At 45.8% G+C, this 20,248-nt stretch overlaps 1 protein-coding gene across 6 annotated transcripts in view; it reads right to left on the minus strand.

Moving 5' to 3' along the window:
• LOC126547922 (uncharacterized) overlaps positions 1 to 20,248 on the minus strand; it is a 289,018-nt gene that overhangs the window by 104,566 nt on the left and 164,204 nt on the right. For 5 of the 6 annotated variants that reach the window (XM_055063464.2, XM_055063465.2, XM_050195977.3 and 2 more), the window contains 2 exons: positions 17,645 to 18,363; positions 13,723 to 13,886 (listed from right to left, as the gene is read on the minus strand). In XM_055063464.2, coding sequence (XP_054919439.1) covers positions 13,723 to 13,886; positions 17,645 to 18,363 — 883 coding nt within the window. The remainder of the gene's footprint in view (positions 1 to 13,722; positions 13,887 to 17,644; positions 18,364 to 20,248) is intronic. The other variant, XM_055063466.2, reaches the window with a different exon arrangement.

The raw sequence follows: 20,248 nt of genomic DNA on the forward strand, positions 1-20,248 counted from the left end.
CCCCGTAACTGCAGCCACGGCGGCGCCTCCCAGAGCCTCGACGCGACGATTTGCGTCGAAGAAAACCCACATTCGCTCTGTTCTAGGGAGCTCTGTTCTATGGTGGGGGGAGGTCCGGGTGGCGCCACTGCCGCGCTGGCGACTGTTGGCAGCAAGAGAAGCCCAGTGGTTCATATAGTAGCTAGCTCATACTGTGAATGCTAGACAATGCTTTGAAGCACCCTCCTCGGCTTTCTGTGCTACCACCCCCACCCTCCTTTCCAGCCTTCTTTTACAAATAAAAAGCACTTCCATAACGCACTGCCACACTGGCTCCTGTGCCCAGCGGCTCACACACGCAGTAAGTCTGCCAACATGGCACATTGGAAACAATTTTATGAAATTACTCGCAAAGAAAACAAACAAGCTAGACGCTGCAAGCTTTGCTCCGAAACTATACATGCTGTTGTTGGAGTTTCTACTAATTTGATTCGGCACCCAAAAGAAAGCATGAACGTGAGTACACGCAACAAGAGAAAGTGCTGGCAAGCCAGCCGAAGATAACGTCGGCCTTCACTGCTGGGCGCAGCTCTGTGCCTGTTAATCGAAAGGCTGCTCTTGACGACGCCATAATCAACATGATTTGCACTGACATGGAGCCCTTTCGTGCTGTCGAGAGGGAGAGATTCAAACAATTCGAAACGGTAAGTTTGACAATATTATAAGCCAATATTATAAGTTTCACCAAAGTAACTGTTTTGTATTCTTTCAGATTCAGGTCGTCGTCACGGCCTACAAGTTGCCATTGCAGGATGGCCTCGGAGAGAAGTTCCTGCCTAGGAAAGTATCAGCGCTGCAGACCAAAATATCGTTGTCTTTGGGGGGAGTGGAGTACGTCTGTATCGCACTAGATGTGTGGACGTCGCGGTCTACGGAGGGCTTCCTGGCTGTCGGAGCAACATTCATGGACAGCGACTTCCCGGCTCACATATATCTCCTCAGTTTCACTTGCTTGACGGGGAACCACACAGCTGCTCTGATCTGCTCGGAGTATGATGCAGCGTTGCTGCAGTGGAACATTGCTGACAAGGTGAAATATGTATTTCCGTACAATTTCGCCTGCGTTAATTGTTTTTATTTCATTTTCCAGGTTCTTCTCGTGGTGACAGATAACACTTCATCAATAATAAAGGCATTTGCACTTTTTGGACGGGAGACTGAAGAGGACGATGATGATGACAATTTCGATGACTGCCTGGAACGCTTAATCACAGAGCTCCCCAGGAGGAGCAATTTCGATTTGGCTGCGCTGCCCAAAGCCTGCAGTTTGCCGTAAAAGACACCATTCGACAGGTACGCGCTATTAAATAACATATTGGCTTCATCATATGTGCACTGGCACATCGTTCATTTATTACTATTTTCATGAACAACTGTTTGGGCCAAGCTTTGTTAACTAATTTTCCATGAACGCATGGGCGAAGAATGTATGAATATAATAATTTCCATTTGAAAAGTAAGGGCAGACAACTGTGCTTGTTACAGTTTCGTTGCTTTAAAGCTTTATTATACAATTACCTCCAGCTCATGTTTAGCTGAATTTTCGAGCATGCTTCGCTTTTTCATCTTGGGGATTTGTGGTGCATTTAAATTATGGGGTTTTACGTGCCAAAACCACTTTCTGATTATGAGGCACGCCGTAGTGGAGGACTCCAAAAATTTCGACCACCTGGGGATCTTTAACGTGCACCTAAATCTAAGTACACGGGTGTTTTCGCATTTCGCCTCCATCGAAATGCGGCCGCCATGGCCGGGATTCGATCCCGCGACCTCATGCTCAGCAGCCCAACACCATAGTCACTGAGCAACCACGGCGGGTGTGGTGCATTTGCTGCCATGGCCGAGGTCCCGAACTCTACTTCACATCAAATAGTGGCTGTAGATCATTTTTCTACCACAGGCCAGGCATCAAGCATACGCGAATTCGAGGTAAGCTCTCACCACGTCAACCAACCATTCTGAAATACCTCTAACGACAAACAAAAACAAAACCGGCACATCATGTAAAGAATGCCCACGGTGTCCCGAAGTTACATTTTAAAAGATTTTTATTTGGTTGATTTCTTGTTCAAGCTATTTTGTCTTATGTATTTTGTGCTTCTTGCTATCATTCTCCTTTCGTGATCTCCCTGTCCGTACAAAAATGCAGTGACATCATTGCATCTATACGAAAGAGCACCACCGACACGGAAGAAGTGTTGAATGTGACCGGTCTTCATATGGAATTTCACAACGCAACGAGTTGGCACTTGCAGCTGCGAATGATGAGAAAGCTCGTTACCACTTTTTCAAGTTGTCCAGGCCTGACAGAAACTGCACGCATGCAAAAAGGCTAAACTGTCTAAATATGAACTGAGGCTGGCAACAGACTTGATTGAGCTCCTCTTCCCTGTAGACGAGGAGCAAAACATGAACAAGGCAAAAGCAGGAGCCAACGTTTCGACAAGTGGACTTGTCTTCTTCAAGGTGACCTCAAGACAAGCAATCCACTTGTCGAAACGTTGGCTCCTGCTTTCACCTTGTTCTCATTTTGCTCATCATCTTGACTTTCCATCTCCCGCCCTCCCCCTGTTTTCCCTGGATCTACCTGTAGAGGAAGCCACGGAGTTGCTGCAGAAACGGCACGAGACAGCCAGGCTTTTGCTTCTCGTATTGAGAAATATCAGTTTCCCTTGTGAGAATCTTAAGCAAAGGCACACTTCTTTGCAGAGAGACGGCTAAAGGCCTACAGCATAGCCTGGAGAAGCGGTTCGGAAGCATGTGGATTGACTCTTTTTTTGATGGGTGCCCTCCTAGACCCACGTTTTAAGTCTTCTGGGGTTCAGGTGTAACAGCCGAGCAGATGCATTCTGCTGTGCTAAGGAGGGGGCCTCTTTTGGTTAGGTCAGGACAGTGCCAGCATTGTCACGAATGCAGACACTGAAGCAGGGCCAAGCAGGCTGATCTTGAAAAACATCAGGCGAAATAAAAATGCCCACCGATATGCCTGGATCCATTGCAGGAGAAATTTCTCTTTACCTTACAGAGGGAACTTGTGCAGACACGGTTAAGCCGCTGACCAATTGGAAAGCGAATGCTAGCCACTTTCCCTTGCTTTCCCACATCGCAAGGGCAGTTTTCCCTGTGAATGCAAAGTCAGCTGACGTGGAACGCGTGTTTTCTATGGCATCCCTCATAATGATTGCGAAACGAAATTGGCTGTGAAGCACCTCTTTCGAGCAGCTCATGTTTGTAAAGTGCAACACATAGGTAGAAGGCAATTGTTTTATCTCACTTTTTTTGTTTTTAGAACTAACCGTTGAAGCAGCCGTCATTTACACTTCGGGTTTTTAAAACTAAATGGCGAAGCGGCGATTTAGCTCATGACATTTTGTTTCGAAATTTCAATGAATAAAGCAAAATAAAGCTTCTTTTTGCACCTTGCACTGCTTGCAATCTTTATTGCAGCATTTGAAAGTCATGAGGACACTTAAGCAAAAATACGCTACGTCGTCATTTTAGCATTAACACATTTAAGCTCAAACAGTATTGACACATGTACTTGTATATCTTTTTTGGGTGACCACTTTTCACTGTCTAACAAACAAATGTTATTGCTCAGCGCAGGACGTGCTTGGTTGTATCAGAAGTTTCTTGAATGTTATTGATTGTTCTTTCTGCTGTCTGTTGTCACCCAAGCTTGTGTAATCTGAGTGAAGGTACAACGTGCATTGTGTAGAAATTTCTGGAAGACATGCGGGCACCAGCGATTACTTTGGAACCTTCGATGGCTCGTACAAAAGCCGATGCACTTGACCCACTGATCAGATTTTCTACGATCGCCGACTGTGTTCACCGCTGTCGCTGCTCTCTGAGTGTAGCCTGTTTTTGAGAGCACATGTTCGCTCAATAAAATGCTAGTTTCGTCATTCCCAGTTTTGCTACTTTCTTCACCGTCACTATTACGTGACACATCTGGTGGAGGCGCTTTGTGTTCATGTACCGGACGCCCCCACAAAGCTGTGACCCAAGCCCGAACGTGGAAGACAACACCAACGTCGCCAGAACCAGCGAAGTAGCCGCAGGCTGAAAAGACTACCACCAGAGCACGGACTTTTGTCTGAGATGACAAGGAACATCGTCGCCAAGTCAACCCCAATGGCAGCCCCAGCGTCCCCCATCGTGCTGCAACAGCCCAGGGAGCCACCGACCTTCCGTGGATCATCATTTGAAGACCCGGATATGGCTGGAAACATATGGAAGGGTCGCTGCATTCAACAACTGGAACTCTGACAACAAGCTCCGACATATGCACTTCGCCTTATAAGATGCCGCCAGGACTGCAACGCATGACAAAGAACCACCGACCTCGACATGCTTCTCGATGGCCATGAAGTCACCGCACTTGTAGACACTGGTGCTGACTAATCCATCATTAGTGGATTATTGGCTGCCAAGTTGGAGAAAGTCAAGACTGCATGGGACGGCCCTCAAATTCGCGGCCTTCGAATTCGGACAGCTGGACGACACCTCATAACACCAACTGGAATTTGCACGGCAAGAATTACAGTTCATAACTGGACCTACCCTGCGACGTTGGTTGTCCTCCAACAATGCTCGCGAGACATAACTCTTGGCATGGACTTCCTGAACCGAAGAGTGCGCTCAAGCACTATGCCAGAGCCCTTACCGAGTTTCAACGTAAGAATATGGAGCTGTAAGACAAGTCGGCGAAATGCTGCGCGACGACATCATCCAGCCATCGAAATGCCCATGGGCATCTCCTGTAGTCTTGGTGAAGAAAAAGAATGGAACCATAGGTTTATGCGTCGATTATCGCTGACTGAACAAGATCATGAAGAAGGACTTATATCCCCTCCCACGGATAGACGACGCATTGGACCAGCTCTGCAACACTCAATACTTCTCGTCGATGGACCTCAAGTCTGGCTACTGGCAAATAGAAGTCGACGAAAGAGATTGCGAAAAGACCGCCTTCATCACGCCAGACGGGCTCTATGAGTTCAAGGTTATGCCATTTCGACTGTGTTCGGCGCCTGCAATGTTCCAGCGCGTGATGGACACGGTTTTAGCAGGATTGAAGTGGCAGACCTGTTTTGTTTACCTAGATGACATCGTTGTCTTTGCCAGAAATTTCGACGACCACCTTAGGTGGCTTGCGATAGTATAGGGGGCGAGGACTTATGGAGTCGCCATCCGTCGGAAGGGATCATGTGGCGCGCTCCTCATAGGTTTCGCTTACGGCGCTTAAAAACACCGCGCGTCAGCCCTCCTGGACATTTATGTAAATACACTCAGAACGAGGGAAGTTTACGCTGTCGATATAATAATCTTGGGCAAACTGAAAAAGCATAGAATCGCTTACAGACGCTATCTCATTACCGAATACGTACAGTGAATGCCACTGGGCGTTGTCGCCGCGATGGAGTCTCCCGAACCGGCTTCTTGCGTGAAAGCTAGGGAAACGCTAGCTTGTTGTTATAGTGGGCTGTCTGTATAACCAAATGGAGCATAACAGAATGAAGCCTTAATGCAGTGATCGCACGGGTTCGCAGCGACCGACTGCACGTCTGCATGCATGTCCGCGCACAATGTTTTGCTTTCGCTGTGAGTGCGTTTTCGCACCGCGCCGTGACCTTTAGGCAGCAGCATATGAGCATTTGACAGTACACTAGCAACCATTGTTGCGTGGACGCTATCAGAACTGTTCAAAAATATTTTCGTTGTAAGACTGACACCTACGGCGACTGTGATGTGCCGTCGCGACGATTCAATCCTTTTTTGTCTTCTAAATTCTTGGACATTTCAATATTATTTCTCAAGTTGCATCGCACTGCATGTTTATCGGTCTTCTCAGTGTGCGATTTCCCTCTGCTTCTTTTTCGCAATCCAGTGCATTAATTCATAACACAAACATGACCATATTCCATGCCTTTTTTTTAATGTGCGGCTTACCGCTCCCTTTCTGTTCCAGTGAACTTGCTAGTATCTAGTATCAGCAAGCTCATAGACCAAACCGACATGACATTGGCCGGGGAGCGGGCACGGGCGAGCGTCTCGGTGCGCATTTTCTGCTACTCACTGAACATCGCAGTCCCGGTGCCGTAGCAGAAATCTTCCACGTGTCTGTGCTTTCTGCATACCTGAGTTGTAGCCGATGGCTGTCTGCTGGTTCCAAGTTTTGCGAGCCAAGCTTCACACAGCTCTTTGTCCTGCAGCTATGTGTGAATAAAGCTGACACCGGGCTCCGTTGTGTACGTCCGGAACTGCGGCGCCAAGCAGCAGCCTACCATGCTGCACGCCTCCAAAGGCAGCCACTACCTATTACAGCCCTTTCAAATATTGTCAAGCAGACACCAAGTTGGTAAAGCCTTACCACTTAATCAGAACTGCAATGCAGGTGGGACTTTAAACTTTCGTTCTCAGCTTGCTTCGGACGCCAACACGGCTGCTGTGTCCATGTGATCCCTCATGTCACGTCACGCCGACTGTGGCACCAGCTTTTCCAGTGGTGGAGGTCGCCCCCAAAAGAGGCCATCAAGTGATCAGGGCTCCCTCTGAAGCCTGAAAAGTGCCGCTTCGCTTATGATGAGCTTCTGTTCCTAGGCCACGTCATCAGCAAATCTGGAGTCCACCCCGACCCACAGAAAACAGCTGCCATCGCAAAGTTCCTGCAGCCCATTGACAAAAAGGCAGTGCGTAGGTTCCTTGGCATGTGTGCCTACTACAGGCGTTTTGTCAAGGACTTTTCATGCATCGCTGAGCCGCTGACACATATAACTAAATGTGATGTCGAGTTCAAGTGGGAAATGCCGCAGGCCGAAGCACTTAAGGAACTGAAACAATGCATGTAGTCACCACCAGTACTTGCATGCTTCGACAAGGACACCGATACCGAAATCCACACTGACACCAGTAGCCTAGGCCTCAGTGTTGTATTAGTCCAGAGGAAAGACTGACTTGAACGGGTGATAGCTTACGCTAGCCGGTTGCTGTCAAAAGCGGAAGGAAATTTTTCTACGAACGAAAAAGAATGCCTCGCCATTATTTGGGCTTTTAGCAAAATTCCGCCCTTACCTCTATCGCAGGCCATTCAAAGTCGTCAGCGACCATCACGCATTGTGTTGGCTAGCGAATTTAAAGGACCCTTCAGGACAACTGGCGCGGTGGAGCTTCAGACTGCAAGAATATGACATTACTGTAATCTACAAGTCTGGACGAAAACACTCTGATGCCAACTGCCTATCACACGGGGCCCCACTGACTGACGGGGCCCCAAGATGACGAGGATGACGATGCCTTCCTTGGAATAATAAGCGCGGAAGACTTCGCTGACCAGCAACAAGCAGACTTGAAGCTAAAAAGCCTCGTTGAGTATTTGGAAGGGAACACTGACGTTGTCCCTAGAGCATTTAAGTCAGGAGTGTCTTCATTCTCGCTTCAAAACAACCTACTCGTAAAGAACTTCTCACCAGTCCGCGCAAATTACCTTCCTGTTGTTCCTTCAGCGCTGCATCCAGAAGTACTGTACGCCTTACATGACGATCTCACCACTGGGCACCTCGGATTCTCCCGGACACTATCGAGGATACAGGAAAAGTATTACTGGCCACGCCTGACCACCGATGTTGCCCATTACGTCAAGACATGCCAAGACTGTCAGCGACGCAAGACATCACCGACAAGACCAGTGGGATTAGTACAGCCGATTGAGCCTCCTTGCCAACCATTTCAGCAGATCTGGATGGATTTGTTGGGACCCTTTGCGACGTCAACATCCGGAAATAAGTGGATCGTCGTGGCGATGGACTACCTCACCCACTTCGCTGAAACGAAAGCTCTGCCGAAAGGTAGCGCAGCCGAAATGGCGAAATTCTTTGTTGAGAACATCCTGATGCGACCTGGCGCTCCTGAAGTTCTCATCACCGACAGAAGAATGGCCTTTACAGTGAAACTCACCCAAGCCATTCTGCAATACAGCCAGACAAGCCACAGGAGGACAACTGCCTACCACCCCCAGACAAATGGTCTTACGGAGCGCCTGAATAAGACCCTCGCCAACATGCTAGCAATGTACGTCAACGTTGAACACAATACCTGGGATGCCGTCCTGCCATACGTCATGTTCGCTTACAACACAGCAGTGTAACAAACAACACAGATCCCGCTGTTCAAGCTGGTTTATAGCAGGAACCCGACGACTCTCAATGCCATGCTGCCGCATGTCATCAACGAATAGAATCTTGACATCGCCACCTATCTCCAGCATGACAAAGAAGCCCGAGAGCTCGCCCGCCTGTGGATCAAGAACCAGCAGGGAACCGACAGCCAACACTACAACCTTCGACGACGTTACATTGAGTACCAGCCCGGCGACTGTGTTGGGTTTGGACCCCAATACGCCAATGAGGACTTAGCGAGAAGGTTTTACACCGCTATTTTGGACACTACAAGATCATCAGACGCATTGGCGCCCTCGTCTATGAGGTTGTGCCAGACGGCATTTCGCTATCACAGCGCCGCCGCTCATGACCTGAAATAGTCCATGTTGTGCGACTTAAGCCGTTCTACCAATGTTAACGAACTTTGAGACATTGCATGGCTCAACTTTGCACTCCTTTTTTTTTTTGGACTGTATTACTTTGGACTTTGTTCATTTGTTGTTTTGTTACTGTTTAATAAGTGTCCTTTTGTTTTTTCGCTCTCCTGTTATGTTTGTAGCATCGGGACAATGCTTTTTGAGAGGGGGGCATTGACACGTGTACTTGTATATCTTTTCAGGTGACCGCTTTTTACCGTCTAACAAATGTTATCGTTCAGCGCGGGATGTGCCCACATGTATTGGAAGTTTCTCTAATGTTATCGATTGTTCTTTCTGCTGTTTGTTGTCGCTTAAGCTTGCGTAATGTGAGTGCATGTGCAACGCGAATTGTGTAGAACTTTCTGGAAGACACGTGGGCACCAGCGATTACTCTGGAACCTTCGATGGCTCATGTATAAAAGCTGACGCGCTCGACCTGCTGATCTGATTTTCAACGATCGCAGACTGTGTTCGTCGCTGTCGCCTTTCTTTGAGTGTAACCTGTTTTTGATGTCACAAGTTCGCTAGTTTCGTCATTCCCAGTTTTGCTGCTTTCTTCAACGTCACTACTACATGACAATATTAAAACATCACAAGCCGGTAAAATGTGCTGACCATGCAAATACTATAGGTAGCGAGAGAACTGCCCCTATGGGAATTAGTAGGGTGGTTGTACTGCACGAGACATATCACCAAGCTACTATCCCTCGACCTTGTTAACGTGTTTTGCGTATTTTTGCTGTGTTTAACGCGTCTGATGACATCAGCTTTATGGTGCGTCAATCGGTAACTCGATAAAGCTACCAAGATGCCTTTCCTACGTTGAGGAATTAAAGGAATGGAACTGAACTATGCGGCCATTCCCGGAGTGGGAATGGGCTAAGTTTTTTCATTCGAACGAATTGAAAGGAATGGAATTGCAGCAAGTTCTAATTCACCAGAATGGAATTGGAATGGAATGGGGGCGCCCATTCTGCAACACTGCTCTCTTCCTCCACCTTGTACTTGAAAGTGTGCAAATTCTTTTTTAACGAGTTGACGTACTAAAAAGGCGATGTCATGGGAGGTGACGTCCACGCCTGCGACTGTGGACACGTTGCCGAGCCTACCAAACTTTAGCAATATCGTTGTGTCTTCAGCGCCTCAAACGCATAACAGTGACGTCTTAAACCAGACGGAGTACTCAGGTCTTCCTTTGATATAAGAAAATTGTAAGACATCTTCCGAAATGCCCTTCAGGAGATGTCCAACTTTATCTTCATCCGAAACGCCCATGTTCACAATTCTGCCCAGTTTCAATACTTTTTCAATTTAAGTTGAGGATGTTCCCCCAGGCAACTGTGCTCTTTATGAAAGCTTATGCTCTGCCTTATTTCTTTTTAAAAGTGAGTCCCCGAAGCAGCTCTTGATTTCCACAATGAACCTTTCCCACATTGTCATCGTGCTCTTGTTATTATCGAACCACAGAAGTGCGGTTCCGGCGAGAAAGAAAATGACGTTAGCAAGTCATGTCATTCAGTTTCACTCATTGTGATTGCTTAACTCTTTCACTACTCCGCCTATTCAAATCGATCACCGGTGAATGATGCTTTAGATCGCCAATTTCGACTTATTGGAGCCGTTTCTTATCCATATAAGGCCATCCAGTAGTTAGTACAGACACTGCCCTTTCAGAATCAGTTTAAATTTTCGGACTCCAGCGATGTCGTGATTTTTGACAGGCCTTTTTGCAAACTAATGTGCGTATGTCGTAGCGCAAAGAGGAGTGGCTGTCACCTTCTGCCGCGCTCGAGAAAAAAGCATGCCACTAACGATTACGCCCCCACTAGCATGAAAATTTTGTAATCAAATGACTCCCACCATGTCTTATATCGCCGGCTTTGCCGTCCAACAGTGATGAGCGATGATAATTCGCCGAAAATGACACCACCTGCTCACTAGTGAGTTTTGGTTTGGACTTGTTTTTAAGTCGTTTTATTCCACTAAAGTGTATTTCTGAAAGTCCGCCGCACATCCAACATGTGGACCCAGCTTTTGCAACCAGTTTCCACAAGTTTCAGTAATGCTTCTCTCGTAAAATCCTGGCAAGGGGCGCTGCCAGTGTCACTGTGCAGTGATCGAAAGTCGCTCCCATGGCGTCGTCCCGTGTGGCTGCATCGCGAGAAAAGCATTTTGCTCTAAACTATGCTGCACCCGCATTTGAATTTAGTGATGAGGACTCGAGTTATGATTCTGAAGATGACAGTAAAGAAGATTTAAGCTCCGACGGAGACAATGCTTTGAGTCAGCATAGGACATCCGCAGCTGTTCACCGGCGAGTTTCCTTTACGGCCTTGAACGGTCTCTTTCCTTGTGTGCGCTTATCTGCCAATCTATTTCCCCAACCTGAGAGCTCTACTGATTATCTTCAGAGTGCATACTTCGTTTGGTCATGATGTGCTGCCATCGGCAGCAAAGAAACTTCCGTTCACGTTAAGAAGGCTGCTTGCTTGTAGCGTATCTCGGCCCAGCACTTGGGATCAGCGGAAGACAGCTTACAATGGCATGGGATATCTTTCTACTGTTCCCTACAGCGTTGATAAAGACAGTGTGCAAAAATGAAAACAGATATGCTTGGATGCCTAATCATGTAGTTGCCCAGCTACGCTGAAAGTGAAGGTGCATGACTCTAGACGAACTAGTGAAGTACGTTCCTTGGAGTTCTCATCAGACCATCCTCAGAAGATTCCGAAAAAGGTGGAACTGCAAGGTGTGTTACAAGGACCACAAAGTTGAACAAAAACCATACGTCTTGTGGGAAAATTACACCTATGCTTCACAAAATTCAAAAACTGCTTCACCGCATGGCGTGAGTGATGAACTTGTTTTAGTTTCTTTTTTGTATCCGAAGAATGGCAGTTTTTCAGACACTATTCCTGGGTATGCATATTCTGAATATAATTATTTTTGTACATATGTTTTCATTGTTCTTTTTATGAATTCCTGGGTATGCATATTCTGAATATAATTATTCTTGTACATATGTTTTCATTGTTCTTTTTAGGAATTTGCAGCAAAAATGGCACTTTCTAGAATTCTTATGTTTTACCTAATAATTTTTTTTTTTGGCAACATGTTTTTAGAAGGAGCATTTCATTATGCACAATATGCTATGCTGCAATGTGTGCTGAAATATTATTCGTAGGAGTAAATCATTTTTTTCGGAGACCTATAAAAAACTACCATTTTCTCGTGGTAACAAAAGAGTTAACCCTTTGATAATACTTCGGCCAGTCGTCGGCATACTCATCACCTTTGCCGGAAAAGGTGTCTAGTTCTGAGAGATCCAGCAGATGACCTGCCTTGAGTGCTCACTGTCATCTTGCATGTTTGTGTCACGACTTCCGCCAGCTGCTTGCGGTTTGTTCATGTCCGTGTCTTCAGGCGGCAGTCCAACCAAGCGCCGGCTTCACCGGAGGGTGCAAAGAAGGAGGTTTTCCAGAGCGATTACCAAGGACCTCCACCAAAGTTGTTACGGATGAGATGGATTTATTTACAAGATGATCGAGTAGGCATAGAGACGAGACCACAGGCAGTTGGGCATTTTCTACACTGCACACAGTTCTTCAATCTCCTCTTCTTTGGCTACGCCATGCAGTGTAACAATATACTTCATGAAAAACTAGCTTTATTGAAATGTATAGGAAATGTTTACAATGTTGCACTGCTAAAATAAAAAGAATAAGAGAGAACATATTTTCAAATATATACTAAGTGTTTTCACTCTGATTTTTCCTTACAGCTCATGAAAGTTTCAATAATCTAGTTCCTAAGCAACATGCTAAAAAAATATTTTCTGCCTAGAGGAAACTGCCTCTTTCTCATAGGACCCACAAATATTGGGCAAACATCGCAGTATGCTTGGCTGATGGCAAAAAACCTCCACTATATCCTGTAGAAACACTGTAGATAAGATATTTAATACTGCCAACATCTTTACGACACCTCAATCGGCACAAGAAATTAGTCAGCTGCTAAAGGCCTGAAAATTAATTGCCGGACAGCTAACGACTGTCTGGGCTGGTTGCCATAATCAGACATAATCAGACAGCTTCAGACCCTGCTTGCTATTACTTTATATACTCGTGTAAGCGTGTAAGGGCCGCACTTTTTTTCCAGAATCTTGGCTGGGTGCATCTCTTACGTGAATCAGACTGATGACGACCTGAGAAAGGTTCTTACTGTTTCCGCAACTGTAGCAGAGGGTAACGGGGGCGCAAATGACATAACACTGCAGTAAACGACCTTAGATGTCAGCCCATCATCCCTGATCATCGCTGACTCAAACAGGGCTGCCTTCCCCAGAGCTGAAAGGCCACCAATCTGGCTGGAAACATTGCCAATACAACCAAGATGACACGCCACATAAAGAAATAATGGTGCAGAATTGCCGGCCTGAGTGGCATCGACGGAAAAGCAGCTAGCATCATCTAGCAGCAACGGAATTTGCTTTACAGCAGGATGCTTTGAATTTTTTTTCCACAAATTTTGCCCTCCAAAGTGGGGATGCAGCCCTTACACGAGTATATACAGTATTAGCACCTAAACAATCATTTGAGAGTGCAGCAGAATCACGAATATGCTGTCGTTCTCAGAATGCTTAGCACTCGGCTACCGTGCCTGCCATCTTTGCGATCAATGAGTGCACAGCTCTGCGCACTTGCTAAAAAAATTGGCTAAAAAAACACTTGCTTAGAAAACTACCTAAATAACAAGTTTACTCCTTAGACTATGTTGCAGGTGTCGCAACAAGTCCATAAGTGTGTCGAGATCGTAGAAATAGGGCACGGTGCCCATGGGTCACCCGTGATCTATGTTCAATGGCTACAGTATAGCAAGAGTTAATAGAGGAGCTGAGTTTTAAAATAACTAAATTTCAGCAAAAATGACATGATGGAAATTAAGGACACACCTTACTACTGCAACAGCTTTATACATTCTTCAGTTAATGTGAACATATAAGCCCCAAATATTATCAAAGTAAGCAGGTCAGTGCACCAGTTTTGTAAAGACATTACATCAATAAAAACTTGAACACCAAAAAGTAAAAGAAAAATAGTGACCTTTGGGCTTTCTCCCAAGGCAGTCCCCAACAGTTTCTGGCATGATTCCTTATGCACAGCCAAGGTGTCTTCAAGTCTGGAGCTGCATTGTTGAATTCTTCGCAGGAGCTTTTCAAACTCCCGAGTTTTTATGTAGCTGGTTGGTGTGGCTCGCTTGCTACGCCCTGAAGTAGACAAAACTTTTAGTCAAGTTCCAGTCCGAGTTCAAAAACAAGAGCCAGCAACATCCTGGAACTATTGTATGACCAAAGCTTTAGACACTGGAGCTACAGAAGACATTAGGAAAATGTATTTTTTTTTTTTTTTCATTTTGGGTCATTGCCGAACACATGACGCAGGCTTGGCTTCCACTGACCACAAATTGTTTTCTTTTTTTTGGCAAGCAGAGGTGAAGAAAAAAGAAAGAAAGAAAGAGTGAGAGAAAGGTGTAAAGAAGCATCAGTGCAAGAAAATAGACCAGAGCAACTCCTAGGTAAAAGTGTGATGCAAGTTAACAAAACAGTTTTCCCACTTAATACTGAAAATGCTTCCTGTATACAAGGCAAACATTGCATTACAGATCTGCTCATGTATGTATATTAGGGTAGGCTTTGCCTGACACTGAGTGGCAGCTAAAGCATCTGTTCAACATGACTGACAAGTAATGAAGATACCAAAACTCATGCATTTAACAAGATTATTAAAATGACAGCAGTGGCAGTATGTGAAAAATTTCAATCGGCTCTGTCTAGAGCAATATTTCGTAATAATGATTTTTTTCCGGTCTAAGTGGCTCCTTCTAGTTTTACAGTTTGTAAAGTACCAAAAGGGGTTAGGAGCACCTTAGAGGTCAACTGCAACGAAACTTCACTTGGGCTAAATTGACTATAAATGCCGATTGTATACTCTCAAAGTAATCTTGGCAAAGCTGCAGGGCTGGTAATTGCCTAATTTTGTTGTTAGCAGCTCTTAAATAGCACCTATGCAGACGACGCATGCGCCTGGCGACAAAGCGGTAGCAATGCGGATATGGCAAATATTGAACTGTACGCAACTGTTGATCTCTCAGTTGCACCATGTTGCGCCTAGGCAGCCAGGTGCATTGCTCGCTTATCACTTATGAGTTGACGAGAGTCTCTCTCAGCGTGCGTTCTCCCTGTTTCGCTCCTGATTTGAGCTGTTGCAAAAATGTCAACACGTTGCATGGCCATTGGGTGCTTGAATACATACTCAAAGACGAGCAATGGCTGTGCAGCACACAATGCTAAGTAGAGGAAGGCCGAACACATCATTCCTGTCCCAGCTTTCAGAGTGGAAGTGTGCACCGTGGCGCAGCAGGCAAGTGCGACGCGGACCAGCAAATGTGCACAAAGCATATAAACTGCAGTTGACAAAGCTGCACAAGCTACATTTCAACAGCACAGTCACTTACCCATCAAGATCTGCTAGGCAAGCGCTTTTTCAGGTTGACAATAAGTCCTATATGCCATGATGGTGCACGCCAACTGAAGGTAGCTTTCAAAGGTAAGGTGCATATTCAAGGGCGATATTATGTAGCAATCATTTCCAGTAGTGCATCATCTTCAAGATATTTCGTGCATCTCTACATTGGACGCGTCAAAGTAGAAGAACGAAAGCTTTTCTGACACATCAGAAACGAGCAGGAACCGCATGCTGCATTCGTCAAGGAGGAGAATGTGACGTGGCGGCCATGGTGTAGATGCGGCAATAAGTCATGCAGGAATGCAGTGCCGCCAGAGCGAAATGGGTGAAGCTTTATCATGGCCGCAGTCTGGCCTGTCTGGTCGTGAGTTCACGCACACTTAGCACCGAGCCCCTCTAGCCCGGCCGTGCCAAGCCTCAGCTACTTATCCTTTACTACAGATGGCAGTAGTTGTCTGATCGGTTGACGAGTCCGGCACTTCCAGCTTGCCAGGCAGCGGCCAGTGAAGTTGGATACGCTATGCCAGAGAAGTGGAGATCACTAAAATTATACCCTGTGCTTTAAATGTCACCCGCAGGAGCGCGGCGATCAGTTGTTGCCGCTCGGACAAGTACACAGCGAGTGAGCACTTCACTTATCGAAAGTGCGAATGCAACACGTTCGCTTCAGTGAACCTGAACAGCATGCTGCTGGTCAGCCAAGCTAGCGCACAATGTTCCAGTTGCTCTGGAGTGCGATAGGACATGTTCTATTCCCGTGCCAGCTACACTAGACTGTAGAGCGTCCAATTTTCACCGATGTAGAGTAGCTGCGCCACGTGTGGATTGCATCTGCGTTAAGCCGGACTATACTGCACCTTTAGCTTGGCCACCCCTATGCACTCTTCGAGCGGAGGCAGAATGCAACAAGGCCCTACTTTTGAACGTAGAACACCACATAGAGAAAACCGGCTGTACTCGGAGAATACTTCGCATAAAAAAAAAAAAAACATTACGGCATCACAGGGCATGAAGCAGCTAACAAAGTATACTAACTTTGTGGCTAGCAGATGTGCGGGACCTGTTCACTGATACACCGGCACGGAATAGAAGTAAGGAAAGCCATATCCTCCTCACGAGGAGGCCTTGGGAAAGCAGGCAGCACAGGCACTGGTTCTCCACATTCTTCACTGTACGTCACTTCCACCAGGCGATAATGACGGCATTTTTTTTTTTTTTTCAGTTTCGGTATGGAAAACATCAATTTTTGTGAGCTCTTCATGACCCATTGACCTGTATTTCAAGCGCAAGATTTTGCACAGAGGCTACTGCAGGTCTAAATTATCTGAAACAGGGCTTCTTACGGGGTCAAAAATTTTGTTGCAGTTGGCCTTTAAGAGCTTTATAAATGCAGTGATTACGATGCGTGGAATATGAAAGGAAAATTTTCCACAGAGACACATTTTTGTTGACAAGTTTCACCAGTCTTTGTACAGCAGACGCCCATAAAATGACACACTAAGTTTAAAATAAATAATCATGCAGAAAAGCAGCAACAGGTAAACGACCATGCAGCTAATGTCAGCATAGGTAATCACATAAATGCAAGACAAGCAACATTAAAAAAAAAAATCACTTTACTGGAATGTAACTCTTATGATATGATTTAATGTAGCCATTAATTAAATAAAAAAATTACTATACCATTTTATCCCCCCCCCCCCGATAAGCAATGACATACAGATTAAGTATGGCTGGAGGCTTGTTAGAACTTGGCTGTGCTGAGCAGCTTGACACAGTGTGGTGATCCTCCCTTCCAGCCCCCTCCACCGCCCACCACCCGGACCTTAGCTTTTTATTTCATAATGAACTCCTTCTCCAGCTGAAAACCTGAGGTGCAGCTCTCACAGAGAAAGCTATCTAAAAGGTTGCTGAAATGTTTTTCAGTAAGCATGTATTCATATCTTGGAGTACATCTTGATACAATTAAGCACCTCTGAACAATTAAGCACAATCTCCTTACTGGCCATACATGGATGACAACACTGAATGTACTTAAAATGCACTGCAAGAGTCCAGCTATTTCATGCATCTACGGAGTAGCTGTACAGGCAATTTAAGTAGTAACAAAGGCGGTACCCTTAAACATCGCATCACAACACAAGCTTTGCTAATCGGGTTGCCAGGTCACATAATTAGTGAGAACCATTTTCATCATCCAGTCATGCTTACTTTGCTCCACATGGGGAATCACAACTGAAGCACAATGTCTCAAGCATTGGTAACCAAACAATAGGTAAGCAACTGACTGCAAACAGAAATAAAGAGTGCCTGCAACTTCCTTGTACAGGCATGTGAAAACCAGAAGTTAATCAGTGGAGGGCAACCAAGTACATGGCAGCAAACCAAAAAGAAAACAAAGCTTCTAGGAAATACAGACGCAGGTAAACAAGTCACTAGCATTCCCTCAAGGCAGTGCAGCAGGCTTGTGCAAACATGACATCCCCACCCCCTCGACTACCTCCATCTGCTGTTGGGCAGCTGAGCCGTTTCCCTCGGGACACATCAGGCAAAGTGTCCTTGGCTTTCTTGACACCTGTGTCTGAGCCTGGCTCCTGCCGTCCACCAACAACAGCCTTTCTTGCCTCCTTGGGTGACCTACGTGGCTGCTTGCTCCACTCTTTGTGGCAGACACCACCCATTCGCTGCTCAGAGACACTACGATCTGGCTCTGACCATATGTCTGAATCTGAAGACCAGCACTGGAAACGGCCAATGGGCACTAGGGGCTCTTGTGGTGCATTGTTTTCCAAAGCCGAATTGTGGGAGTCTTTCCATCGCAGCAAGGAAGGAGATGAAGAAGAGGAGTAGTCTGCATCTGCATCAGCCTCTTCTGCAGCTACAGCTGAAGCCACTGCTGGGAGGTTGGAGCAGTCTGTGTTATTCAGGGCTTGCTTTTGCCAAGTGCTCCGCAGGTAGACATTCTCGGGAAGGCCCCTCTCATTCAGCAGGAGTAGGATGTCATCACTGTCACTGGCTTGCACCAGAACTACCTGGTCCTGATAACGCCAGGATGCATCTGTGTCCTCCCCTTCACAGAGAGATGCTGGTGTGCCAGGATGGCGACGTGAAGGGCACCTACCTCCAGTTGCTGACGATGCCCTCTCGGGACACTCTTCCTCCAGACGCCTAGTAAGGGTCGAGATCTCACTCTGCTGCTGCTCCACTCGGTCTCGCAATCTGGTGATGTGCAGCAGAAGCATATAAATAAAGTTACCGAGTTATTGTGCAAGACATGGCTTCAATGTGTCTCCAGAATAATGATACAAGACAATAGGATCATGACGCTTTGGACTAAATCGTATGTTACAAAAATGAATAAGCAAGAAATATGTTTTTTTACAAGGAATATTTTCATAATTTCACAACGGCATGCAATTTTCAACTCATCTTTGAAATAGTAAAGATCTAGCAGCACGTAACACACTGACATGCTTATTATGAACGCCATTGCATTGACAAATTTTATGTCCCAAAGCTGCACTGCGAAGGTAACTGTAGCGGAAAACTCCAGATTTACTTTGACCATTTGGACACCTAGGTTTCGGTATATAATGTGCACCTAAGTCTCAGTACATAGGTGTTTTACGTTTCACTTCCACTGAAACAGAAATGCAGTAGTGGGGAATTGTATCAGAGGCCACATGCTTAGCAGCAGAACATTGCAGCTACATAGCCACTGCAGTGGATCGCTGCTTTACATGTCAAGGTTGAGTTTACCCAAGACATCAAACACAAAAAGCTTAACAAACTGGGAACAATAGGCATCCATGGTAATAAATGTGCTTGTTGAATATGTTGAACTTATCCCTCAGTCAAGTGCAATGTCTGCAGTTATGTGCAGCATGAGAGATACCTTACAAGGCAGACTAAAAGAGTACTTAACTGCAACAATAACTAACAAACTGAAAATGAAGCCCAAAAAACCACAGGGAAAATTTATTTTCCCTTTACTAATTTCTTCTGTTATCACCCACTTTATTGTTTTGTGGCTTGTTGCTGCTAATAAAAACTGGGCTTGTGAGGAAGAAGATCAGGATGTTTAAAAGCCCCATTGCCATCGCATGGCTCATACCCAGTTCGCTGCTGCTCTACAACCCAAATAAACCTCCTTTACAGGCTTTTCAATAGTCAGGAATTTAAAATAAACTGGAAATGATTGAAAATACAAATACAGCTATGAAGCGTATAAAACAGTAATGGTCACCAGCAAGGCATCTATAGGTGCTCAAGTTTCACCTTGCCCGGCGTCGGTGTCGGGCAAGGTGAAACAGTCGGCGTTGACTGTTTACATACCATTCCAGAAACATCGCAATGCTTGTTTCATGCGAAGAAAAGACTTAGTTTACGAGAAAATTGCATCTGAAGGGTCCGAATACCTTTTTTGAAATTCAGAATTCCCGCCACCTGACCGGGGGAGTGGTGACGTTGCATACGCCATCACCACCCTTTGCTGCCGTCTGTGAGTAAAACAGCGTCCAACAGACTGTGCCAGAAAGAGCGGTGGATTCGCCGCTGCAGCTGCTTTTTGGCCAAGTGGTGTGAACCATTCGCGCATCGCGTGACATCCCATGGAAGTTGAATTCTCTGCTACTTGCAGTTTGTGCGAGTTTCCGAGCCAGCAAAACCAGCAAAGCACTATACCATCAGGAAAGTAGTGAAATGCGAAAGCATGGGCGGCGCAGAGTCGAGCAAAAACGAAACCTTTTGACCGCCCGTGTCGTTGTCAACGATAATTTCAACGAATTCTTTTTTCTAAAAATGAAATAGAACTGAGCAAGTAGATTTTATTTCATCTTATAATACAATACAAGGATGTCTTTTGCAACGAGTAGTTGAGTACTAGAGACAGAATTTAACCGAGGAGTGCTTTCGTCATCGGGCAAGTGCTTGAATGTCCCGGGGGAGTCCCTAATCATGTCCTGCATTTACCTCAATTTCTCTATTAGTAAGGATCTGTTTCCGATAATTTAGATGCCTTAGAAATTCTCGAGCACTAATCTATCACTTTAGCTTGCATGTATTGCCTCTAGCGTCCCTTTAATAGGATTGGTGCTGTTAGCTG

The sequence above is a fragment of the Dermacentor andersoni genome, chromosome 1 (assembly GCF_023375885.2).
Source record: "Dermacentor andersoni chromosome 1, qqDerAnde1_hic_scaffold, whole genome shotgun sequence".
Classification (NCBI taxonomy): domain Eukaryota; kingdom Metazoa; phylum Arthropoda; class Arachnida; order Ixodida; family Ixodidae; genus Dermacentor; species Dermacentor andersoni.